Source organism: Garra rufa, chromosome 8, assembly GCF_049309525.1.
Source record: "Garra rufa chromosome 8, GarRuf1.0, whole genome shotgun sequence".
NCBI lineage: Eukaryota > Metazoa > Chordata > Actinopteri > Cypriniformes > Cyprinidae > Garra > Garra rufa.
Window position 1 is genome coordinate 21,976,412 of NC_133368.1, and position 27,692 is coordinate 22,004,103.

At 36.1% G+C, this 27,692-nt stretch overlaps 1 protein-coding gene across 6 annotated transcripts; it reads left to right on the top strand.

Annotated features, from left to right (window-relative positions):
* Positions 1 to 16: 16 nt before the first annotated feature.
* On the top strand, positions 17 to 27,688 carry arhgef7a (Rho guanine nucleotide exchange factor (GEF) 7a). 6 transcript variants are annotated; one of them, XM_073845764.1, is made up of 22 exons: positions 18 to 548; positions 6,312 to 6,395; positions 11,843 to 11,927; positions 12,131 to 12,279; positions 15,023 to 15,224; positions 15,300 to 15,388; positions 15,544 to 15,638; positions 15,806 to 15,901; positions 17,929 to 18,051; positions 18,135 to 18,273; positions 18,366 to 18,425; positions 18,554 to 18,700; positions 20,068 to 20,154; positions 20,321 to 20,399; positions 20,500 to 20,639; positions 21,714 to 21,935; positions 22,618 to 22,711; positions 22,794 to 22,883; positions 23,295 to 23,465; positions 25,074 to 25,173; positions 25,306 to 25,360; positions 25,451 to 27,688. In XM_073845764.1, the coding sequence occupies exons 1-22, from the start codon at positions 384 to 386 to the stop codon at positions 25,571 to 25,573; spliced, it is 2,595 nt and encodes an 864-aa protein (XP_073701865.1). In that variant the 5' UTR covers positions 18 to 383; the 3' UTR covers positions 25,574 to 27,688. The 6 variants fall into 6 exon arrangements, with proteins under 6 accessions (XP_073701861.1, XP_073701865.1, XP_073701862.1 ...); XM_073845765.1 differs by having other exon boundaries at positions 19 to 548; positions 12,131 to 12,264; XM_073845760.1 differs by lacking the exon at positions 23,295 to 23,465 and having other exon boundaries at positions 17 to 548.
* Positions 27,689 to 27,692: the final 4 nt, after the last annotated feature.

The following is a 27,692-nucleotide window of genomic DNA, read 5'->3' on the forward strand; positions in this document are numbered from 1 at the left end:
AATACATACTAGATCTTTCTGTCACGACATTTTCGTCATGCAAAGAGCAGGTGAATCTATGCAGTCCACATGCAAAGCAGGATGCGAAGCCGACTGGTCACATATGCTGTGTCTATGCTGTGATGTCATCTGCCGGAAGATGCAGGTTTAGTGCGCTGACTGTATTCCAGTGAAAGGCGTTTGACAGCTTGTCGTAATAAAGGAAATGGGAGCGAAGCTATAGCATTACTCATCTCCATGGAGCGCCATATAATGCGCCATCCCTCAAACAACACGTTTTAGAGAAAATGGTGCCCAGTTCAACGACTGGTTAATAACAGACAGCCTAATTTTTACCCCATTACAATCGTAACATTGAGAGCGTCGACCTTGCTGGTGTGGCCATGAATCCGGCGGAGCAAACGGTTACTTGGCTCATTACGCTCGGGGTTTTGGAATCACCTAAAAAGACCATTTCGGACCCCGATGGATTTCTGCAGTCTTCGCTAAAGGATGGGGTCGTCCTGTGCAGGTTGCTGGAGCGGCTGCGTCCAGGCACCACTGATAAAGTAAGCGCGCATCCTCCCTTTGGCGCACCGTGTTTCACTGTTCATTTAACTGTAATCTTCACACTACACACGCGTTGGTATTTATTATAACAGAAGTGGCATTTACAGTGTATATTTTGTAGGTCACAACAGATGTTTAATCCTCCGTATGAATGTAAACGCTGCCCATGCAGCAGTGGTATAGCGGGTCGGTAGAGGCGTTCAGTGCGCGCTAGAGCTGCTGTTGCTCCAGGCAACAACATTGGCAGCCGTCGATTTTATTGTGAGATTTCTACTAAGCTGAATGTTTGCTTTCGACTGTCATATTTCATAGAAAACCAGTCAAACATATATATTAACCGACTGTTTGCAAGATGGAAATGATAACCTACTTAGTATACGATATGGAAACCTGAGGATAAGCGTGTGCAAATCGCATTACATGGCTGTGTATGAATAGCATTAATCTGTTAGGTATTATCAAGGTTAGATATACACCCTTGCTTATATTGCTTACACTGGAAATGGGCCGCCATAGACAGTTAACAGACACAAAAAAAAAAAAAAAAAAAAGCAGATGCGCTCTCATTTAAAGAAACAGTGTGTTTTTTTTTACTCCCATAAGCCACTGCTTCTTTCCAATGCATTGCAATGCAAACTGGAAATGCATAACAAATAGCATTAATTTCTTTTCGTTATTTATCTCAACTAAATTGCACAGAAATAATCAGAAAACATTATTAGACACAATAACGCAATTCATAGCAACAGAGTGAAAACAATATATTCCTCTGAACAAGATAGGCCTACCTGAGGGTAAATGCAAATCTATGAAAGGCATAAAGATTTTAATATGCCTCTCAGAGGGAACAGAATTCAAATTAGATATTTATTTTTGCTATAATTAAAGGCAGCACATAACCACTCAGGTATAATGATATCCAGCATGTTTTCTAAAGCAGTTCGTCTGATCCATAAATAATGCATGGAGTCGGTCCTTCTTGGTTTGGTGTATACAGTGGGGGTGCGCTTTAGGAAATTACTCATATTCAGGGTCAGCTCTGACAATGACTAACAGTCTATGACAGCAATAACCTCTTTTCAAGCTCCAACTGGATTACTTATCAAATTTCACACTCTCACTGTGAGCATAACAATAGGATGTTTACAGCAGGTGTATATCCTGGCAAGAGAGCTATGTGGAAGTAAAAAAAATTAAGTTTGCATATTTAAAGTGGAAAAAGAAATATTAGTGCACTTGACCTTTTTTTTCGATGGTGTGAGCAGAAGTACCATGTTTCTGTTGGGACTTTCCATGTGATCAGAGTGCAACAGAACTAACCTGTTATACACAACTGTCATTTAATGCAACATTATATATGGGCCATTCTACAGATATGTATGCAAATTGTATAATATACAATTACACAATTCTAGTAATTTCACAGTTAGTTCTCATATATGTGTTTTCAGAAAGTTCTGGAATATTTCAATAATGATTACAATTTTACCAACAGTTCATGTGTGATTTATGAGATCTGTGGTATTTTGAATCAAATTTTTCTACATTGAACCAAACACTATCATAACATCTAAGCTGATAATTCAGTTTACTTAATTTTTGACAAAACATTCCATGTTTTGGTTGTGCCAGCACATTTTCGGGAGTGACCACATCACATTACAGAATTTTAACCCACATACTTTCAATTTTAGGGTTGTGACAATTTTAGGAAATAACACCCGAACTCATTTTGAGCCTACCTCAAAGATGCTAACCAGCACATGGTTAGCTTGCACAATTTTGAACAGTTGTACACATATAAAAACTAAATGTTATGAAATAACTCCCCAAAAAGTGTTGGGTAGTGGAGTTCCTTAAAGTCACAGATTTTCAGACTTTTAAAAACATTTTACCTCAAAATGATAGGATTTACTCACACCTTGTATCTATAAGATGGAGGGATACAGAAATATTTCCTGATCATAAATGTAGAGGTTTAGTTCAAATCAGTCTCAGCCAATGGACTAAACCATACACTTTTCATGATTTACAGAGAAAATATAAAATATTTACTTCACTTAAAAAATAAATAAATAAATAAATAAATTTAAAACAAAGATAGAATAAAATACTTTTTTTTATTAATTATTAATCATTTAAATTATCTTTTCATAAGTTGAAATTTAGGGGTTAGGGTTCAGGGCAGCCACCTACCAATTGAAAGTACCCAATAAATTATGATTGTATATATATTTTAAATATATTACTGATATTTTAATGGCATTTTTATCATCATAATCAGCACACAAACATTGAGGTTTTGACCCACATATGTGTCACAGTATTTTTGACTATCAAAATTTTAAATTGAGCAAAAAATGAACTAAATTATCTTACACTACCCATTTTGTATCTCTAAATGAACAGAAAATTTTTTAAAGAAAAGATGAGGGTGCTGAGACGTAAGGCATCCTGACAATTCACTACAACATGTAAATGTATGCTAGTTTCAGCTGTTAGGCCTACTGACTTAAAATGAAGCATCCGTTTCCTAGCTACAGTAGTCTTAGGTATCAGCTCCTAATAGGATGACACTGCAAAGAAGGGAAGCTTTATTGACATTGCGATTTGATTTGCTGATGCTTTCATTCATGAACAACTCTCAGCAAATGCACTTTGGTTGCCATAACAAAAACTTAAAACCCTATTTTTGCTCTATGCTGTCCAACTTAGTACAAGCACTTGAGGTTTGGCCTACATGTAGAATGACATTGAGCAGTTTTAGGTTATATATTTGATGTTAACGAGATGCCTACCCAAAATGAAAATTCTGTCATCAATATTTTTAATAACATCAATAACACCCTCATGTTGTCCTAAACCCACAAGACATTTTAAGAATGCAGATGATGTTTTTAATGAGACTTGAATAATTTTGAATAAGATTTCTTAAAAGCACATTGTGTCTCTTCAGTAGATTTAGATTAAATTGCTTGATTCATTAAATTTTTAAACCATCACAATTTTAGGTTGAATGGACAGAAACCTCAGGTATTATACAAATATCTTCATTTGGGATTCAAAGATGAACAAAAGTCATATGGGTTTGGAACAACATGAAGGCAAGTAAATGATGGCAGAATTCATTCATTTAATGCTAAATGTTAAAGTCTACAGGATGTATTCAATTTGGTTTTAAAATGCCCTGAAAGAGGGTTGAGACACCATATTGGTGGCACTGAACGTAAACAATGCCACTGAACCAAATAAAACAGATATTTAGCCGATTATTGCTGCCGAAAATGATCAATTATTGTCATGTTTTGGGATGTACTAATTGGTCGGATCAGAAAAACGTCTGAAGTACTGGCAAAAGTTATAACAAATCAAGCAGAACAATGCAAAAAACTGTCTGAGGAACAAAAGGTGTTTGTGGCAAACAAGCAGGATTTCATGTCAAAAGTCCTTCTCTATATGATTTAGCAGCTTCCACGTGCAACCGGGTAACTAACCAAACCATGTCATAAATGCAAACCCTCTATAGGTTTAAACTAAAGAATGAGCACTGCATTTTTTGTAGATACTGTTATTCCTATGATTATTTCAGATAGGGATGAGTGGCTTGGCAGGCATCTCCCATTAAAAAATGTACACAGATTCCTCCTCCCCCCCCTCCCTTATTCCAGTCTGATAATTTTGTAGCGTGAAAATGAGAAACAGATTGCCAACACTGGCAGAACCCTCTGGAGAACCTCTAGGCACACATCTCTGGGGAACTTACAAAATGGAGCACATTGCAGTTCCTGAAAGAACTTAAAAAACTGTAACCCCCAGTAACCCCATTAAAGGGGAAAGGCTTTGAGGCACTTGAAATGTATCTCTGAAGTTAGTTCATTATTAAGTACTCAATAAGACATCCAAGCTAGTTTTAAAAGGGTGCCTATAGAGTGTTTTCACAACGCATCATCAATCGGCCATATTGGCAGCACTGAACATAAACAATGCCACTAAACCAAACGAAACTTGCAAATTTAGCTGATTATTGCTGCAGAAAATGGTCACTTATTGTCAGGTTTTGGGCTGTACTAATCAGAAAAACCTTTGGAGTATACTAGGCTTATAGACTGTCAGAAGTTATAACAAATCAAGGAGAAGAGTGCAAAAAACTGTCTGAGGAACAAAAAGCATTTGTGGCCAAACTGAAGCAGGATTTCCAGGGCAAGAATCTTGACAACATTCATGTTTTTTCTTATCATTTCCAGTCAGGTAGGTGAAATATTAGGCTAATATCCTAATTATTACAGCTTGTATGTATCTTTACCACCTATTTGTATCTAACTTTAGTTTATCAAATTACTGCGTCCATTCCAGCATACTAAGTATGATTTAGCAGCTTCCACATGTTTTTTCCCCCATGATTTAGACAGCATAAATTAGCAGAACAACATATTCAGTAGTGCATTAAAGGAGCAGTTCACTTTCAGAACAAAAATTTACTGATAATGTACTCACCCCATTGTCATCCAAGATGTTCACTACTTTCTTTCTTCAGTCGTAGAGAAATTATGTTTTTTGAGGAAAACATTTCAGGATTTCTCTCCATATAATAGACTTCTATGGTGCCCCCCGAGTTTGAACTTCCAAAATGCAGTTTAAATGCAGCTTCAAAGGGCTCTAAATGAAGGGTCTCATCTAGCAAAACGATTGGTTATTTTCTAAAAAACTCTTTAATCTCTACACAGAGTACTAGCTAGACAAGATGAGCATTTAAGGTTAAAAAGTATATAAATTGTAATTGCTAGATAAGACCCTTCTTACTCGGCTGTGATCGTTTAGAGCCCTTTGAAGCTGCATTTTGGAAGTTCAAACTCGGGGGCACCATAGAAGTCCATTATATGGAGAGAAATCCTGAAATGTTTTCCTCAAAAAACATAATTTCCTTACGACTGAAGAAAGAAAGACATGAACATCTTGTATGACAATGGGAGAGTACATTATCTGTAAATATTTGTTCTGAAAGTGAACTACTCCTTTAACCATGCAATCCATGCCGTTGTTTACATCCGAGTATCTCCAATATGGCTGAGCATCCGGGCAACTGACGAAATCGCGACGAAAGTGCAAACCCTCTATATATTGATTGTAAAGGCGGCTTCAATCTATCAAGCCAAAGTTAGTTCAAGTTTTCCCCCTCAATTTTTACAGTGATAAACACATTTCAGTTCCAATCCACCACGTGTTTTCCTTTCTGTAGTGTATGTTGGTCAGCTGACTCAGCTCACAACACATTGACAACATGTGCTTTCATGCTGCACTATACAACAAATTCAGTCACTAACATTAATGCAGGAGGCAATTTTGAATTTGACGAACAGACATTTTACTTTTAAAATGGTTCACAGAACGGCAAATACACTTCCAAAACCAAATGCCTGCTGTATATCATAACGTTTGAACTACTGTAAAAATGTTTTGATTTTCATTCACCTCATTTACCTTCCAAGTCTGACTGACGGATCCGTTTTAATTTCCCCCGCCAGAGCAGGGGTGTGTTGATCACGTCCCTTTCGCTCCATTGTGTTCGGCGTCCATCTGCAAACGTCACTTCCTCCCGCTTCCTGCTGTCCAGTTCCACGGTGCTGCAGATTTGTTTCGCGATGTGTGTGTGGATGTGGTTATAGCCAGGCAGTCAGCCCGTGGACTCTCATGCAGGATACTCGAGCCAGTCCTTCACTCCCAAAGCGTTCACACTTTTCAACTGCTCTTCCCGATTCTCTCAGATCTATCAAGACCCCAAGAACGACAGCGAGTGCTTGAGCAACATCACGGAGTTTCTCAAAGGCTGCGCGGTGTTTCGCGTCGAGGTAAGTTGGTGTGTTTATGGTCTTTTGACTCTACTGTATGTTGCTGCATTGGCGCCACAATGAAAACAATCAACAAAAGAGACACGCAGTAGACAGAGGAGACGCAACTCTGGACCAATGTGAGTGAGATCATGCCCTGCACATCGATTCATTGTCATAGTCTGATGGGACAAAAGCTTGGTAATTGTCTGAAAATGTCTCTAGGGTTTATTTGGTTGTTGTTGTAATTTTTGTCAATGAAATATCTGGATTTTGTAACGAGTTTGTGCGATACATCAGGGCTGTGTCATCTATGAATGGCGTTGCTTTGTCCATTCATGTACAGTTTGTCTGTTTTATTTGAGTCTGCATGAATTTGCAGCTCTGGTATAGAATCAAGCTTTATTTTCTGCTTGGATGACTTTAACAAAAGTGATTTTCATAATGTGTTTCAACTTTTTAACTCTTAAGTGCCCCAATATGATAATAGCCTCCTTCCAAAAATATGAAGGCAAATATATATTTTAATCTATACAGACATTTTAGATATGTACTGTATGTGAAAAATAGTGTAATGTTATAGACATGTTTCATGAAATGATTGGGTTTTATCTGTCGGCGCTATTGTAGGCTAAAACGAAGTTATATTTTAGTATTGATTGTATTATAATGTAAATAAACTGAAAAATGCTAATTTTGTATTATATTAACTTTTTTTCTACAGATTTTTCTGTCTGCTTTTAAAGACTTAATGACCTGATCAGTTAAAATCTGTCACAAATGTGGACAGAAAGACATACAAAGGGCTAGTGGGATTTTGATCTATGCGCATTTATTAAGGAACAGATGGTTCAGGGTAATGCTAATGTATTGTCAAGTGCATCTAGATGTGGTGAGGTTGAGGCCCACGTCACATATGGAGCTTTTGGTAGCTGCATAATGTGTGAAGCGTTAACTAAACAAGTACTGACAATATCTGAGAAAAAGATACCCTTTTCTCAAGTTCAGTGGATATCCTTACTCTATCTCTGGCGTTTCTGTTAATGAATTTATCTCAGAGTTTGTTTGCTTTTGTATAGTTTTCTTTGCTTTATACCTCCTCTTCATTGTGTGGATTTAGGTTCCATCTTTATTATATTGTGCTTTGAGTTTTCTCATATGGCGTGTTTTTGCTTTTGTGTTTGCTGTTGCACCTCTGTCACCGTAATTTGTTCCTCTCTGACCTGTTAAAAGGTATTCGGTTGACCTGGCAGTGCCCAAGGCTTCATTGGGGTTCAACGCTGTCATCACCAACACCGTCACAGTGTGCTAAATTCTGGAATAGAAATGAGCTGTTAGTAAACACTTATTTTTAGTCTTATTTGTAAAACATTACAGCTGTGAGATGTGGATGTGTTATTGTTGTCATGCCTCCAGCCAATGATTTGTGTGCAAATTCCCAGATGACAAACCCCACTTATAGGTTATGTGATACAGCTAGGCCTGATTGAAAGGGTTTTTTAATTGCCTGAGAGTTTGTTTTGCATTTTTTTGAAATAAAGTAAGATTCTTTGACCTCTGGGGATGAAAGCTTATCCTTTTGCTTCAAATTTGTGGTTTGTAAACAGGATTTTCACCAATGTTTTCAGTGTCCAGTTCACTCTGCCTTATGAGCAGCCTCTTCTGAAGCTCCTTCATCGTGAAGCACTGAGCGCATTCAGCTGTGATGATGTGATCTCAAGCTTAACTACATGATGGCATTTTCAGATCTCTAGTCTGGCTATAAATTTTGCTCAGACTCTATCACGCAACTCCCTCTGTTGTTAATGTTTGATTTCATTTTAAATGGGATCACATCACAGGAGGGCCAAAATCATATTGTTTTGCTTGCATTAAATAATGCACAGCCCCAATCAAATACATAATTACGTCATCTAGTGATTTACACTACCAGTCAAAAGTTTTTGAACAGTAAGATTTTTAAGTTTTTTTTTTTTAAAGAAGTCTCTTCTGCTCACCAAGCCTGCATTTATTTGATCCAAAGTACAGCAAAAGCAATAAAATGAAATATTGAAATAATTTTACGATTTAAAATAACTTTTCTATTTTAACATATTTTAAATTGTAATTTATTCCTGTGATTAAAGCTAAATTTCATCATTACTCAGAGTGACATGATCCTTCAGAAAATGTTCTAGTATGCTGATTTGCTGTTCAAGAAACATTTATCATTAATATTGTTATCAATAGTTCAGTAAAAAATTTTCAGGGTTCTTTGTTGAATAGAAAGATCCAAAGATCAGCATTTATCTGAAATGAAAAGCTTTTATAACATTATACACTTCTTTCTCAAGGATTTCTGAAGTACAATGTGATTGGAGTAATGATGCTAAAAATTCAGATTTGAAATCACAGGAATACATTACATTTTAAAACATATTTAAATAAAAAACAGATATTTTAAATGGTAAAAATATTTCAAAATTCTGCTGTTTTTGCTGTACTTTGGATGAAATAAATGCAGGCTTGGTGAGCAGAAGAGACTTCTTTAAAAAACATAAAAAATCTTACTGACTGGTAGTGTATATGCAAGAAATCTGAAATATTTTAATTAATTATTTGTGTTTGTCTTGAAACTTGATAGAAGCAAGCAAAAGATATGATAATGTGTGATGTAAAATGAACAAGTGTGCTTTTACATTATGACACACTTAAAACTGTGGTATATTATAAGTTTGATGGAGTCAGAGTATTAAAAGCACAAAGCTCTTTTTGTGTCATGCACACTACCATTTAAAGGTTTGGGTTTGATAACATTTTTTTTATGTTTTTGAAGTCTCCTTTGTTCCCTGAGACAGTAATATTGTAAAATATTATTGCAATTCCAAATAAATGCTTTCTATTTGAATATATTTTAAAATATAATTGATTCATGTGATGGCAAAGCTGCATTTTACAGTTAGGTTACAGTTAACAGTAATGATGATTTATATTTCTGTGGAACTTTTTTCAGGATAGATAAATAGAATTTATTGGCAATTATTCAAAATGTAAAAAAATTGTAACATTACAAATGTTGCTAATGTAACTTTTGATGAATTTAATGCATGCTTACTGAATAAGTATTGTTTTTTCCCCCCTCAATCTTACTGACCCCAAACATGTTGCTGATTAGTATTACCAAAATAACTGCACATTTTTTTATTATGATGGTGGGAGAGCATAGAAGAATGCCCATCATATGAGAATTATTCTTATTGTTAGCAGTAGAATAGGGCTGTGCAATATTGAAGAAAAATGCTAAATGCGATAACTCACTAAATAATGCAATATTCGATATGTGATACGATAATGCTTAAAGGGGAACATGCTCAGATGAAACAGTTTTACTCAGCTGTTACTGAGTCAGTTCTGTGAACCTCTATAACCATCTTGTATGTATGTATGTGTATGTATGTATGTATATATAATATATGTGTGTATATATATATATACACATACACACACACACACACACACACACACACACACACACACACACACACACACACACACACACACACACACACACACACACACGTGACCCTGGACCACAAAACCAAGTCTTAAGTAGCACGGGTATATTTTGTAGCAATAGCCAAAAATACATTGTATGGGTCAAAATTATCGATTTTTCTTTTATGCCAAAAATCATTAAGATATTAAGTAAAGATCATGTTCCATGAAGATATTTTGTAAATTTTCTACCATAAATATATGAAAACTTGATTTTTGATTAGTAATATGCATTGCTAAGAACTTCATTTAGACAAATTTTAAGGCGATTTTTTTCAATATTTAGATTTTTTTGCACCTTCAGATTCCAGGTTTTCAAGTAGTTGTATCTCAGACAAACATTGTCCTATTTTAACAAACACTATATCAATGGAAAGCTTATTTACTCAGCTTTCAGATGACGTAAGAATCTCAATTTTGACAAATTTACACTTATGACTGGTTTTGTGGTCCAGGGTCACATATAAGGTTATTTATATGTATGTATGTATGTATCAAGAGCTCCTGTAAAACCACAACAAATTGCTAGTGTTTGTACACACTTGGCCAATAAAGCTAATTTTGATTCTGATTCTAATATAACTAGCATACAGGTTTCACTTTTTGTGAGAAGAAAGCACTCCTACAACAACTTCTGAAAGTGAACATTAGTGTAAACATTTTAACATCAGTTTAGGAACTGAATAATAAAAAGGAAAAATAAAACACTGCTTGGTCTTGACTCTATGAATTTTATATGCACTGATTCTTATTTATGCAAGAGCAGTTAGTGATTTTCTCTTTGTCCTTTGTTCATGGCCCTAAATATTGCAAGCTGTAGCGATATACATATTGCGATATGTGCATTTGTGATATTGCGATAACTTCGATATATTGCACAGCCCTACTGTGGAAGCAGGGCATCATTTCCAAACAGACATATTCCTATAGTGATTTAGTAAATCACTGAAGGAGCAGCATTATTAGAAAGGCAAAGCACTCAGGATGATGCATTGCCCACTTATTCACATCCACAAACACACTTGTTTTTGCTTCTCTCAGGGCATAAACTGTAATCAGAGCGGAAAGTAAAGCGGAAGCTGATATTTTCTCCTACTGAAGTTTGCATGCACACAGCCACTGCCCATTGACAGACGTACACATAACTGTCCATCAAACAGTTATAATACTGGCAAAGAGCAACACAGGACAGACCATGTAGAGCTGAACAAATCAGATTTCTCACTTCATGAGCAAAGAGACATCAGTGACCTCTAGCTAACCACACCGCCTGCTCAGAGGCCAAGCGGCACACGCGACGAATGACTGATGATTGTCTCCATAGTGGGCTCTTTTATTGTGCATACTAGGTTTGGACAGGATATATGAAATATTTACCATATTCACAATTTTTGCTGGCAGGAAGTATTGTGAATATGATAATGACTTCACAAAGCAATTTTTTCTGCATTATGTTTCTGGAAGCCTCGTATCTTTAGACTAGTTTTGCAATCCTTTTCAAGCATTTTTCATAAATTTGTATATTTTTTTTATACAAATATACATGGGTAAATTTGGTATTTATGGTTACAACAGTTTTGGTATATTGGTACATATAAACTCAAAGAATAAAGATCATTCTTCACATTCCTCACATTATTTTTTCCTTTTTTTTTTATAATGTGTTTTGGAGTACAGATTTGATGTACTTTTCTTTTTATCTAAATTGACCTGCAAATAAAGTGTGTGCTTAGATTGAATAGTGTAAAAGACTAGTTTCATTATGCCTCTCGTGTCAAGCTTGTAAAGTTTATGTAGCGGAACTAAAGAAATTTCCCATAAGCTTCAAGTGCTTGAAATAGGTTAGAGTCCTATATGGTTCTTTCATGTTTTAAACTGACATGTAGGTGGTCAAGATTAATGATGTTATATAATGTTTTTTTCTCTCCCTGTAGCCTTTTGAGGCTGGTGACCTGTTTCAGGGCCACAACTTCAGCAGAGTCCTTACTACACTGGTTGCCCTCAATAAAGTGACTGCAGGTAAGTGTATCTTTCTAGAATTATCTTATTTAGATTTTCACAATATGAATTAAGTAATTTTTAAAAACAAAGTCCAAAATCAGTGTTATCAAGTTTCAAATGTGTTCAAAGTTGCTAATGTGCTCTTCTTATAGTGTGTTTGACAGTCTTACAGATGTTCCCATTGGTTATTCTTCTTCTCTGTGTTCTCTCTGTTGGTGTAGATATTGGCATAGGCAGTGACTCTGTATGTACCCGCCACTCTTCTGCCCACCGGATCAAGTCCTTTGAATCACTGGCCTCCCAGTCCTCACTGGGCCGATCTTCTAAATTGCTCCATAACCAGTTCCGCAGCCTTGTGAGTAACACTGGGGTGAGAACACTTAACCAGCCTCAGTCGATCAAAAAAATTATTTACATGTGCATCACTTTTACATTAAGAAAATTAGGGGTCACTACGATTTTTAAAGTGTTTCAAATATGTATGTTTTAAATATACTCTTATACTCACCAGGGCTGCATTTATTTAATTAAAAATACAGTAAAAACAGGAATATTATACAATATTATTACAATTTCAAATAACATGTCTATCTGAATATATTTTAAATTGTAATTTATTCCTGTGATGCAAAGCTGAATTTTCAGTATCAATAGTCCAGTCTAGGGATGCTCATTTCGGTTAATTTTCCTGACCGACAACCGCTGCTCGTTATCCGAACATTAACCGTTAACTGATAAAATTAGTATAATAAATTAGTTTAAAATAAAAATAGAATGCACGAGTATCTGTGATGATACATTAAAAATACAAGCAAATGTTTTATTTTAACATGCAAACAGCAGCATACAGAGCAACAACAAAAACTGTATTGACATATACTCAAATTATCACGCATCAGCAGCGCTTCTGAGAACAGAGAAAATAAGAATACAATTTAAAAAAAGATTGAATAAATAGGCTTACGCTAAATATATATAAATTAAATCACTATCTAATTAAGATGACAAAACTAAAACACACTGAATCCTTCTGCTTTGAAGAACGGTACCGGTCTTGTTCTTCCCGTTGGACATAAATATATAGCAGGCCAGCCTATACCTCAGTGTATCTAGTTTTTAACATGTCGACATGCTGTACGGATAGACTGGAGCGCTGACTGTTACAGTAACTGTTAGATCCGCGACAAAATCACCATCACAAAAATCCTTTCACTTTACGGTTCGGGACTTTTCATGCACTGTCATATGCGTGTGGAGAAGCGCGTGTTTTTACCACAGCGTTCAGCAATAGCCAATCACAGACATGTATGTTGATTTAATGGTGGCATTGGCCAATCGGAAGCGGCTAAATTACAATCCACTCACCACTCAAAGTGCCGGTTTCAGTTCTGCTGATTTCTACACGTTCGCGAACTCTCTCATTAAAACAAAGAAAGCGTAGACATGATGTAAATGAGACATTAACTGTGCAGTGTAAAGGTTATTTTATTACTTTTTATTAACTTTGTGGGATTGCGATGAACTACTCTAAGATGAGTAACAGCTTTCCAGTGACTGTAAGGGGAGCGCCTATTGCGCACTTTGTAGACTATAATCCATTCAGAATTTGAATACATTCACTCACGGATTCACTCTCTGATAACCCAATATCGCCACTTGCCATTGTGTTGCATATACTACAACAGTTAAGTGAAGGTGAAGCAGGTGTTTGCTCAGCGAAATATGCCTGTACAGCCACACTGCACGTCCACACACGCCCGTGAATAAACAGATAACTTACATATAGCATTATTTCAGCAAACGTAAAAATACTATATATTAAAAAAAAACTTTTAAACCGTTTAACTGATAGTAATAATCGGTTCAAATTCTTACGGTCGGTTAACGGTTAAACGGTCAATATGAGCATCCCTAGTCCAGTCTTCAGTGTCAATCATTCTAAAATGCTGATTTGTTGCTCAAGGAACATATCTTATCAGTGTTGATAATTTAGGACTCTTTGATGAATAGAAAGTTTAAAAAAACAGTGTTCATTCAAAATAGAAATCTTTTGTAACATTATAAAAGTCTATACTGTTGCTTTTGATCAATTTAATGCATCCTAATTTTTTTTTTTTTGAATCGCTCTAAACCCAAAATGAACATTTCTGTGTATGTAAAGAGCAGCATTTGCTGTTAGTGTTACTGTAATAATGAGAAGCTTGTGAATCCTTTCAATGGCCCTTTCAAATTAAATGACTGAAGACCTGATCTCATGACGAAAGCAGAACTTTTTCATAGGACGCAAACTAAGTACATATCACTGCAGTTTCCAACAGAAATGAACACTAGAGGCAGCAAGCACTTGTAATCGTTTTTGTACATGGTTATGATTACAGCTCCATATGTTTCTTTTACTGGACATAAGCTTGCTCGGTAGCTCAGATGGTACAGAATTGGACTTAGAATGCGGAATCCTTGGGTACGAATCCCGTGAAAATCATGACCCACGATGAAAGAGCTAAAATGTGAGAGAACGAAAAACAAGCTAAAACAGCATGCTTGCGATTGCATTTTTACATTACATTCGCTTTTGTTCATACTATCGGGTAGGTTTAGGTGTAGTGCAGATGGTACGTTATTTTAAAACATCACAGAGCATTAGAGTTATAGCCACTCAACATTTCATGTCAGAACTGTAGTGACATGTACAAAACCAGCGTCTCATAAAACGTACCATATATATACACGTTTATCTGTTCTGGGGAAAATACCGAACACTCTTTTAGCCCCACCCATTGGTCATTTCACATTGAATATGTACATGGCAGTATGTATTTTGTGTCTTGTGAAAAAGTTCCCACAGGTACATTTTCGTCATGTGACCAGGTTGGACTAAAGACAATAGGAAACTCAGCTTGACACCCCGGTGTGTAATTGTCATGTTGGTGTATGCTTAACTGGAATAGAAATGCAAAAGATATATTTAGTTTGATGTTGCTATAAACAGTGTCCAGAAAAACCGCCTTGCGTAAACATATTAATTCATGTAAATGGTTCAGTTTTGAGTTTTGGAACTTGTTAACACAGTATGGGGCTGCATGTAAACATGGTACTCCCTCTTTCTCTTGTAGGACATGACGGAGAACAGTAACGCTCAGTTAGTGGTTAAAGCTCGCTTCAACTTCCAGCAGACCAATGAGGACGAGCTTTCTTTCAGCAAGGGTGACATCATCAATGTTACTCGCACAGAAGAAGGGGGTTGGTGGGAAGGATCCCTCAATGGCAAGACAGGCTGGTTTCCAAGCAATTATGTCAGAGAGGTTAAAGGTTCTGGTAAGTGTCAGTTTGCAGCACAATCTTCTCTTGATCCACAGTGCGCCATTATTAAAATGCATTGTGTCTTTACAGACAAACAAGTGTCCCCTAAATCTGGAACTCTTAAGAGCCCTCCCAAAGGTTTTGATACCACAGCCATCAGTAAAACCTACTACAACCTGGTAAGCGTACATTGCAATCAGTTATTTTTTTTCAAGGGTCACCAGGTTTATTTGCTTGATTTTTGCACACACACACTGTAATCAGACTCAGTTGATTTGTGAATGAGGGTTAAGAACATCTTCTCTAAAAATAGCTGCTGTTTGTTTGTTTTCAGGTGCTACAGAACATTTTAGAAACTGAAACAGAGTATTCAAAGGAGCTCCAGTTCCTTTTGACCAACTACCTGAGACCTTTACAGATGACAGAAAAGTAAAAATCTTTGTTTTTCTCTTGAAAAAACACAGCCAATAAATATAAATGGAAGTACATTCTTTAGTTTAAAGTCAGTTTATTCTGTGTCCTCTGATTATGGCTGTTTGGTTGAAAAATAATGTGATTTAGAAACTGATTTACAGTTCTCATTGTTTTTTTCATAGACTGTGCACATCAGATGTAAGTGTCATTCTCGGGAACCTGGAGGAAATCAGCACTTTCCAGCAAACTCTTGTCCAGTCACTGGAGGACTGTACCAAGTGAGTATTATTCTAACCGTGAGCAGCCGTGTGATTCCCGGCCCCTCTCTTAATAGCCCCTGAGTAATTTACGACAGGAGAGCCCAAGCACTTAGTGAAACTGAGACTCAATCAAATGTATCAGGTTTCGACTCCTAGATGATGAAAATAGACCTGGGCAGTAACCTGAGGTCCATTAAAAGGATTTGAGTGTCACTAGAGGTTACTAATGTTTACACTGACCTCTAGTGGTAAATCCTTTAATGAGCTTGGAAAAAGCATTGCCGAGTTTCCAGCAAAGCTGTTTATAAATTTATACCTGTTAGAGAAAGTAAATTGAGCATATAGAAATGTAGAAACGTTATACTTTATACTACCAGTCAAAAGTTTTTGGACAGTAAGATTTTTAATTTTTTTAAAAAAGGAGTCTCTTCTGCTCACCAGTCTTGCATTTATTTGATCTAAAATAAAGCAAAAGCTCTAATATTGTGAAATATTTGAACTTTTTAAAATAACAGCTTTCTGTTTGAATATATTTAAAAAATATATAATTTATTCCTGTGATGAAAACTACATTTTTGGCATCATTACTCCAGTCTTCAGTGTCACATGATCCTTCAGAAATCATTCTAATATGCTGATTTGCTGTACTAGAAACATTTTTTATTATTAATATTGTCAATAAATTGATTTTATTATCAACATTTTCAGGATTCTGTGATGAATAGAAACATCCAAAGATCATTTATCTGAAATAAAAAGCTTTTGTAACAGTATACACTATACCATTCAAAAGCTTGAAGTCAGTTTAAGTTAAAATTTTGGGGGAAAAATTATAAAAATTAATACTTAATTAATTAAATTAATACGAATTAAGCAAGAGTGCTTTAAATTGAGTGATGATAAAGACATGTATAATGTTACAAAAGATTTTGTATTTAGATAAATGCTGTTGTTCTGAACTTTCAAAGAATCCTGAAAAAATTCTACTCAGCTGTTTTCAACATAATAATAATAATAATAATAATAAATGTTTTTTGAGCAGCAAATCAGAATATTAGAATGATTTTTAAAGGATCATGTGACTGGAGTAATGATGCCAAAAATTCAGCTTTGAAATCACAGGAATAAATTGCATATTAAAATATATTCAAATAGAAAACAGTTATTTTGAATAGTAAAAACATTTCACAATTGTACTGCTTTTGCTGTACTTTGGATCAAGGCTTAGTGAGCAGAAAAGCTTCCATTAAAAACATAAAAAATCTTACTGTCCAAAAACTTTTGACTGGTAGTGTATATTTTGTGTAAGTTTAAAAAAATAAATGATAAAATAGATAAATAAAAAAAATGTTTTAAAACGAATTTTATATTGTTATATTATTATATTACATTTTAGATGATGGGGCAACCAGACTAAGTTGAGTTCTGTTTGCATAATCCAAAAATCCAAAAAGCTACTATGACTGAAAGTATGCTACCAAAAAAAAAAATTGGGGTCAGTAAGATTTTTTTAAAATGTTTTTGAAAGAAATTCAAAAACATTTATGCTTATGCTTATTATAACTTATGCTCTTATGCTTGCTGCATTTATTTTAATATATTGTAATGCATATTAAAATTTTGTAACATAAATGTCTTTGCTGCCACTAAATGCATAAAAGAATGAATAAAAGTATTAATTTCTTTCTTTCAAAGACATCCCTCTGACTCCAATGGTAGTGTATCTACACAATAATTGGAGACTGTAAATTTAAGATGTTTGGGATTAATTAATTGCAGAATGTGTTATTAATATTAGGAATATAGATTTATATCTTACTTAGGAGTATCCACCTTATTTTTCCTGTAAGAGTGGACACAGCCATTTGTAAATTTTATGGGTCTGGCTTCCGTTCTCATCCTTGTCTAGCTATGTTTTGCTGCTTGATATTGCCAATTGGTGTGTCCAATAAGGTGGATAGGTTCAGAAAATTCCTAGGCAGATTATTTGAAGAATATTAGCACAATGTTTGTATAATAATTCTCCTCAATGTTCTGTGATTAAGGCTTCCAGAGCTGCAGCAGAAAGTAGGAGGGTTCTTCCTGAATCTCATGCCCCAGACAAGGTCTCTTTATGTGTCTTACTGCTCCAACCACCCGTCAGCAGTCAGTATTCTCACCGATCACAGGTACGCCACCATACTGTGTCCTGATTTCACAAAGAACCTCTCCACTGATAACTGGTGATAACTTCCTTTTTCCATCCCTGCAGTGAGGAGCTTGGGGAGTTCATGGAGGGCAGGGGTGCGTCGATACCAGGCATTCTCACGCTGACCTCTGGCCTCAGTAAACCCTTCATGAGACTGGACAAGTATCCCACATTACTGAAGGAACTAGAGAGACACATGGAGGTAGAAGAAAGAGATTGAGCTTATGTGCTTTTCTGTTGAGGTTTTAATGGTTGGTGGCATTTTAATGTGACACTTTTATCTTTCCCCTTCAGGAGGGTCATCCAGACAGGACTGAAATTCAGAAATGTATGACGGCTTTCAAGAATCTCTCTGTGAGTGTTAAATGTCTAGTTAACATGCTAAAGCAGACTGGTGTCCCATGGCTTTGCTGCTGCAGTTAGGTGTGGATCATTCCCATGGCAACCAGTCTTCTTAACGTATTGTGTTGCCGTGGTTACAGGCACAATGTCAGGAGGTGCGGAAGCGCAAGGAGCTCGAGCTTCAGATCCTGAGTGAGACGATTCGCCTGTGGGAGGGGGAGGACATTAAGACCCTGGGCTCAGTGCTGTATATGAGCCAGACCATGGTCCAGAACCAAGGCTGTGAGGTGAAACCTCAATAGCTAATACACATGAACATTTTCTACCCTAAAAACATAAATTTGGGTTGAGTTTTTGACCAATACCAGACATTAAAGGGATAGTTTACCGAAAAATGAAAATTCTGTCATTACTCACCCTCATGTTGTTCCAAACTTGTAAGACCTTTGTTCATCTTTGGAACACAAATTAAGATATTTTTGATGAAATCCGAGAGCTTTCTGACCCTGCATAGACAGCAATGCAACTATTCAAAGTAAAGTTGAGTGTCAAAGCAGCTTTACAGTAATAAATAGAAACATAGTGTGTCAGTAATCCAAAAGGGCAACATTAAACACTTAATTTTTAGTTAAAGGCATCATTGAATTCAGTGATGTCATCATCCAGCTCTGTTCAGTTCAAATAGTATTTGTGCGATCAAGTCGATATCGCTGGAAATTAAATGTCCCTAATCAAGCAAGCAAGAGGCAACAGCGGCAAAGGACCAAAACTCCATCGGTGACAGAAATGAAGAAAAAAACCTTGGGAGAAACCAGGCTCAGTCAGGGGCCAGTTCTCCTCTGGCCAGATGAACCAGCAGTTTGTCCCAGGCTGCAGCAAAGTCAGATTGTGCAGAGGACTCATCTGGTTCCCATGGTCTTGTGCTGATGGCCATCTATGTGACAAGGTCTTCACTGGGATCTGTCTACATGAATAAAGGTGACATGACTTGACTTGATTAGGGCTGATCTAGTTGACATGGTCTCCGCTGACATTCAGGGCTGTAGAGGTCGTCTCTAGGTGTTGATCCAGCATCTGATCTGGATACAGACTGGATCCGGGTGGCTACGGTAACCTCGAAATAAGAACAAAACAGACTAATATTAGCGTAGATGCCATTATTCTTAATATGCAACAAGTACATCGGTTGACCTAATTAATGCAACCTAACAATCCTTAAACGGATTTGAATTATAGAAATGTGTTAGTGTGTTATGTGTAAGCCAGGTTAAAGAGATAAAGTAAGTCTTTAACCAAGAGTTAAACTGGCAGAGTGCCTCCCGAACAATTTTAGGTAGATTGTTCCAGAGTTTGGGCGCTAAATAATTTTATGATATTCTAGGTATTATTGAATTGCCAGAATTTTGAGAGCGCAGCAGACATAAAGGACTATAATGGTAGTTGCGTTGCTGTCTATGCAGGGTCAGAAATTTAATTAAAAATATCTTAATTTGTGTTCCAAAGATGAATGAAGCTCTTACAGGTTTGTAGAATTTTCGTTTTTGGGTGAACTAGACCTCTTGCTGATTCATATTGACAAAAATTGCAATAGTTTTTCACTGTGATTTCAGTCCTACAGTTATAATGGCAATGTGTTTTTTTTGTTTGTTTTTAGGATAAGAATGAACGCTACCTTCTGCTGTTTCCTCATGTTTTGCTCATCTTGTCTGCCAGTCCAAGGATGAGTGGCTTCATCTACCAGGTCAGAATCCAGCTGCTGTCAGAACTGATTACTACACAGCCAAATGATTCTCACTTTCCTCATTCCACCATCCCCAAAAATTCACTCAATCCACAGCTTTTCAAAACATTAAAATGGCACTTGCGGCTCTGGCACAAAAAGAAAACGTCTGCTTTGTTTCTCTCAGGGCAAGCTACCTTTGAGTGGGATGACGGTGACTCCATTAGAAGACTGTGAAAGTCATAAAAATGCTTTTGAACTCTCAGGTAAGGACACACTGACTCACATCTTTTGTGTTCAGGACACAGTCAAGCGTATTTGATCATTCTTAGTCATTCATTGACTGCTTGTGTGTCCATCCAACAGGAAGCATGTTTGAGAGACTTCAGGTGGTCTGCTATAACAAACAGGATCTGCAGGACTGGCTCGAGCATCTGAACCGACAGACCAAGCACACCACCATGACGGCTCCCAGCATGAAACCCCTCACTGTTCCCTGCCACACGGTGAGTCACCTGTTTAATCTTAGAATACCACACATATGGTATTTAAATATTTATAAATATACATTTTAAAGGAATAGTTCTTTCATAAATGTTCTTCCCCATGATTTACTCACCCTCAGACCATCCTAGGTGTATATGACTTTCTTCTTTCAGACGAATACAATTTGAGTTATATTAAAAAATGCCCTGGTTCTTCCAAGCTTTATAATGGCAGTGAATGGGTGTTGACATTTTGAAGTACATTGAATAAAGTGCATCCATCCATCATAAAAAGTACTCCATACAGCTACGGGGGTACTTTTAAAATGCCTTTAAAGCAATTGGTGTGTTTTTGTAAGAAAAATATTTGCCATATTTATACTTTATAACTTTATACTTTAAATGATCCTAGTCTTATCTAGTGAAACGATTGGTTGTTTTCTAAAAAAAAAAAAAAAAACTTACAATTTATATACTTTTTAACCTCAAATGCTTGTCTTGTCTAGCTCTGTGTGTAGTCTGTGTATTCTGGTTCATGACAGTTATGGTATGTCGAAAAACTCAGTCTTATTTTCTCCTCTAACTTCAAAATTATCCTACATCGCTGTTTTACCTTTTTTTGTAAAGGGTGTCTTTGCACATTTACTTTGTAAACACAAAGCTGTATTTAAACTGCATTTTGGAAGTTCAAACTCACGAGCACCATAGAAGTCTATTTTTTTGGACTGAAGAAAAAAGACATGAACATCTTGGATGACAAGGGGGTGAGTAAATTATCTGTAAATTTTTGTTGTGGACGTGAACTTCTCCTTTAACCCCCTGGAGCTGTGTGGAGTACTTTTTTTGATGGATTGATGCACTTTTATTGGATTTCAAAATCATAAACCCCATTCACTGCCATTATAGAGCTTGAAAGAGCCAGGACATTTTGTAATATAACTTCACACATTTTGTGAACACGCATAAAGAGGTTTACAAAATATAATGTCAAGTGTAATATAACACAAACATTTCTTTATTTACAGTATTTAGGGTTGAAATATGACCTGTCCATTATCTTTAACTTAAAGGTTAACTTAAATTTTACCCCTCCAGCTCCCGTCTCACCCTCTGACGCCGTCCAGACATGCAGAAAGCCGGGGCTTGACAGTTGCTCCTGCCTACCACACCTTACCACACCCCTCCTCTCATGGGTCCCCTCACAGCACCATGATGTGGGGCCCCCTGGAGCCCCCCAAAACCCAGAAGCCCTGGAGCCTGAGCTGCTTGCGTCCAGCACCCCCACTCAGGCCCTCAGCTGCTCTCTGCTATAAAGAGGTATTTTGGGCTTAGATTAAAGCCAATTATGCAGCATACTGGACTTCCAGATAAAAATATTGTAAAATTATATCATTAAATGTAGTATAATATAATACAAAAATTCTCCTTTGATATTGTAGGAACTATTATTTTGATACAAATATATGAACACATATTAAAGGGATAGTTCACCTAAAAATTTAATAATAATTAATAATTCTGTCATTAATTACTCACCCTCATGTCGTTCCCAACCTGTAAGACCTTTGTTCATCTTTGGAACACAAATTAAAATGTTTTTGTTGAAATCCGAGAGCTTTCCGACCCTGCATAGACAGCAATGCAACTGACACTTTCAAGGCCCAGAAAGGTATTAAGGACATTGTTAAAATAGTCAATGTGACAGAAATTGCTGAATAAAGTCGTTATTTTTGTTTTCTTTGTGCCCAAAAATATTTCGATAGCTTCATAAAATTAAAGTTGAACCATTGATGTCACATTTGACATGAACTATTTGAACAATGTCCTTTACTACCTTTCTGGGACTCTCAGATTTCATCAAAAATATCTTAATTTGCGTTCTGAAGATGGTCTTACAGGTTTGGAATGACTTGAGGGTGAGTAATTAATGACTGAATTTTTATTTTTGGGTGAACTATAACTTTAACACAAATCTTAAATTCCATTGCTCTTCTTCCAGGACCTTAGTAAAAGCCCCAAGACTATGAAAAAGCTGCTGCCCAAGAGGAAGCCGGAGAGGAAGCCGTCCGATGAGGAGTTTGCACTGAGGAAGAGTAAGCCAGCTGGTTTATAATCTTATTAATATTGAGAGTTTCAGTAAGATCATGTGTCTGACGTAACCTTTGACCTGTGCAGGTACTGTAGCTTTGGAGGAAGACGCTCAGATCCTGAAAGTGATCGAGGCCTACTGCACGAGTGCCAAAACCAGACAGACTCTGAACTCAAGTAAGTCTCGTACGCGAGCCTGTTCACCTCCGCCTCACTTCCTCTAAGACATTCCTCATTCATATCTACTCTTCTATGTGTAACATAGAAATAAACTAAAGTCTGTTGATCTTGACTAAATTATTCTGGGATCTCTTATAACAATATCCTCTCTCTTTTTTCCTCATCATACTTGATGTTCATTTATTTGTCATGACCCCTTCCTCCCCATATTTTAATTTTGACATCTTTACACATCTTTTTTATTCATTTATAAAACTCATTTACTCTTTTGGGGTATATTTGGTTCTCCCATCTATGTGGTTGCACAACCCACGTCCATTCTTCGTTCGGTCCCCCTTGTTTTATTCCCTTTCCATTTGCAATTCTCCCACCCTTCATTCTTCATCTCCGACTGGATGGCCTCTCCAGCATGGCAAGGTACTGATCTCATGCATAACCACGTTTTGGATCAATCCAGTGTGGACTCTCTGGGCCGCCGTAGCAGTATCTCAAGGCCCGAGGCCACCTCGGACCTCTCAGAGGACTCTGACTATGACAGTATATGGACGGCCCACAGTTACAGGATGGGCTCTGTTTCTCGTAAGAGCTCCTACATCTCCCACCAAAACTAAACTCCCCCTCACTCCTCTTATTTCAAGTGACTTGATATTTATTTGAAACTATTTATTTATTTAATGATCTGTCACATTAATGTGTATTTATTTTATTCATTTTTATTTATTTCTTTCTCAGTGTTGTATTAATCACACCTCATCATCATTTTCTGCATATATATGCACTTTCCCAAAGCAGTTCCCTGTTGCCTTGACATCTTGACAACTCCCCCAGAAACCACCGACCTCACTTCACTACGTTTTTTTGTTTTATTTGTTTGCCTCGCATTTGGTATTTATTTAAGTGTCCTTTTTAAAAAACGATGTTTTCATTCCCAGATGTATTTAATTATTAACGCTGTTTAAGGTACGATGCACTCCGAAGGCAACAAGGACAGGCTCTGCTGTAAAAGAAAAAAGATGCTAAAATCTCTTAATGTGTCTGTAAATATTAGAGTATTGTCATTCATCTGAAATGTGTGGTATTAACTTGGACATTGTTTACTGAATGTGAACATTAGATGCTGCTCTGTTTGAAATGAGGAGTTGGGTCTACTAGGAGAGCTTCATGAATGAGAGAAATTCATAAGTATGGTTCTCAGATGGCAACACGGACAGTATTACTGGGGACGTTTTGTTCATACTTATGTGATATAAATGTATTTATTTTCAATTTGTAAATGTATTTTGAATGATTTTGGACTTTTTGTATGCTTGTATCTAACATGTAAGTTTATAGTGGTGTCTATGGTGAAAAAGTATGGAAGTTTACAAAACAAATGTTGAATTTAATGTTGGTTTAAATTCTATTAGAATCCATTCAAATCAGGTGTGTGGATGGTAGTAGTCAAGAGTTCTTCACCCTTCATTCGAGACTCTGTCAAAGCCTCAGTGTTTGATGCTTTTCCTCTTTTATGTATGACGTGTTTGAGACAAACGAGAAAATCGACTTGCCAATTATTTCAATAATGACAAAGAGTATAATTCCTCATGTTATGTGATTTCTTGTGACCAAGTTCTATTCTGTGGTTAAAAAAATGAACAAGAAGAAAAAATATGAATTTACTACCTTTTTGTCGGTCGTTTCATTCAGATATTCTTAAAACCGTTCAACAGAGATACTTCAGTGATGTTTACGTGGTTTGAAATTAAGTGTTTGTTATATATATGCAGAGTCAAATATATGACAAAATACCACAAACATTGTAATATACATTTTGAATAAATCTTGGGTTGTTTTGTACAGTATGTTTATCCTTTCAAAAGTTGTTCTGTTACAACATAAATGTACTGCTTATTTTCATTTAATGTGGTTTTGTTCTGTTCAGGGTTTTTTTTTTGTGGTTGAGGAAATTTTAGTTTTACCACCCTTCAGGAAACCCTTGATCCTCTGGTTTTTGAATGCTTTTAGTTTTCTTGGATGATCCCTCTCTGCATGACTAACTCCTGTCTCACTCACGCACAGTCCTGTGTAAGTTTGATCCAGTCCAAACCATTTTATTGAGGCACAGTGGTCCTGTACTGACCTAGTCAATGAGTCCAACTTAAGCAAACCTCCTGAAATCAATCTGCGGGGCTTGTCTTTTTGAAACAGGACAGTGGAAAGACGCCAGTCCAGCACTGATAGTTCCCGGGGAGGAGAAGTTCAGTGTGGACGAGTTGAAGAGTAATGGTCAGACTCTTCTCGAGGAGAAGTAAGACTGCATATTTGTCCATTCCAGAACGGGGTTTATAATGGGAATTGAACACAAATTGAATAGAGATACAAGATTCAGTATGCATTAAAGAAGTATTTGCTGATGTATTCAATATTTAATGTTTCCTAGGAGCCTTGTAGATGTTGTTTATGCTCTGAGAGATGAGGTGCAAGAACTTAAACAGGTGAGGATGTTTGTGCTAATATTTAAATTCATAGAAAACAATACCCAGTATTGTCTGTTTTCTGATTACATGGTTTTACCATTCTAACAGGAATATAAAAAAATGAAGAAATCCCTGGAGGAAGAACAGAAAGCCCGGAAGGATCTGGAAAGGGTAGTTAGAAAAATGTTAAAGAATATAAACGATCCTTCTTGGGATGAGACCAATTTATAATATCAATGTTGCCCCCTTACTAGTTTTTGTTCTACATTAGTGGTTAAAATGACTGGGAAGTTCAACCAGAACGTTCAAATTATGTGTTTTCTTACATTGAACCACCTTTCCTGTTTGTGGGTGTGAGTCTGTAGTAACAAAATGTTACATACAGCTGAGGTCAAAAGTTTACATACACCTTGCAGAATCTGCAAAATGCTAATCATTTTACCAAAATAAGCGAGATCATGCAAAATGCATGTATTTTTTTATTTAGTACTGACCTGAATAGGATATTCCACATAGCAGATATTTACATATAGTCCACAAGAGAAAATAATTCAAAAGTCTATATACGCTTAATTCTTAATACTGTGTTGTTATGTGAATGATCCACAGCTGTTTTTTTTTTTCGTTTAGTGATAGTTGTTCATGAGTGCCTTGTTGGTCCTGAACAGTTAAACTGCCCGCTGTTCTTCAGGAAAATCCTTCAGGTCCCACAAATTCTTTGGTTTTTCAGCATTTTTGTGTATTTGAATCCTTTCCAACAACGATTGTGTGATTTTGAGATGTATCTTTTCACACTGGGGATAACTGAGGGACTCATATGCAACTATTACAGAAGGTCCAAACACTCACTGATGCTCCAGATGGAAGAACAATGCATTAAGAGCCAGGGGTGTAAACTTTCGAACAGAATGATGATGTGTACGTTTTTCTTATTTTGCCTAAATATATATATATATTTTTTTTTCATTTAGTATTGTCCTTCAGAAGCTACAGAAGATACTTGCATGTTTCCCAGAAGACAAAATAAGTTACATTTAACCTGATCTTTAAATTTAAAAAGTTTTCACCCCCGTCTCATAATGCATTGTGTTTCTTTCTGGAACATTAGTGAACGTTTGAACCTTCTGTAATAGTTGCATATGAGTCCCTCAGTTGTCCTCAATGTGAAAATATGCATCTCAAAATCATAGTTATTGTTGGAAAGGGTTCAAATACACAGGAATGCTGAAAAAGGATTTTTCTGAAGAAATGCAGGCAGTTTTACTGTTCAGGACAAACAATGGACTCATAAACAACTATCACTAAAAAAAAACAACAAAAAAAACGCTGTGGATCATTCAGGTAACAACACAGTATTAAGAATCCATGTAAACTTTTGAATGTGGTTATTTTTTATAAATGTAACTATTATTTCCTTTTGTGGACTACATGTAAACATCTTTTATGTGAAATAACTTATTCAGGTCAGTACTAAATAAACAATAACATGCATTTTGTGTGATCCCTCCTGTTTTGGTATTTTGTTAACTAGTTAACATTTTGCAGATTCTGCAAGGTGTATGTAAACTTTCGACCTCAACTGTATTTGACCTTATATTCACACTCTAAAAGATGGTCTTTTATTGCATCTACACCAGTTTAATTTGTGAAATTCTGAAGAAGTTTAAAACTACTACTAATTTATATCTCAATACCTCAATCTTCACATCCCACTAATGATTGGGATGTTGAGTGTCCTGTTTTTCTACATATAACCTCTGTCATTACAAAGGTTCATATTTTACTGTTAAGTTTCATTTTTAACTAACTTTTATTCAGATACTCTGTGAATCTGATCTGTGAATATTTCCATGATGTGGTATCGAGAACTTTTCCATTCCTTTTAATTATTGTTTACAAATGACTCATATGTTGATGCTTAATCATTGATTCAACAGAGAGAGTGCGTACAAGCATGGCAAATGTCACCCTATATGTTGAACGTGACATGATTCTTAAATGTCAGTACATTTTAGGTGCCATTATAATTCAAGCTGTGACAGGATTTCAATATTATGGTACTCATTATACCTGGATTCTTTTTTTTAATCATCCAAGTTATGTCTGTATACAATTTAGTGTCACTTACTTAGTGTGACCAAAGCAAAAGCCAAATTCTTATTTATAGACTTTACTGTCTGTGACTTATTACTGTACGTGACATTTATTCCTATAGCTCTTACGCAAAACGAATAGAATATCCTCATCAGAATTCATGTTGGATATTTATTTAGTGTTCTTTACCTCAGCTCCACGTTACTGTAAAATAATTCTGTAAATAAAGACAGTTGTTTATTTGCTTCTCTACTTC

Excerpts from the sequence above, each read along its gene's own strand:
- arhgef7a (XM_073845764.1), top strand. The coding sequence starts at position 384 with ATGAATCCGGCGGAGCAAACGGTTACTTGGCTCATTACGCTCGGGGTT. Across the intron at positions 15,639-15,805 it reads CCTTTACAGATGACAGAAAA|ACTGTGCACATCAGATGTAA; the intron begins GTAAAAATCTTT and ends TTTTTTTCATAG. Across the intron at positions 22,712-22,793 it reads GGAGTTTGCACTGAGGAAGA|GTACTGTAGCTTTGGAGGAA; the intron begins GTAAGCCAGCTG and ends TGACCTGTGCAG.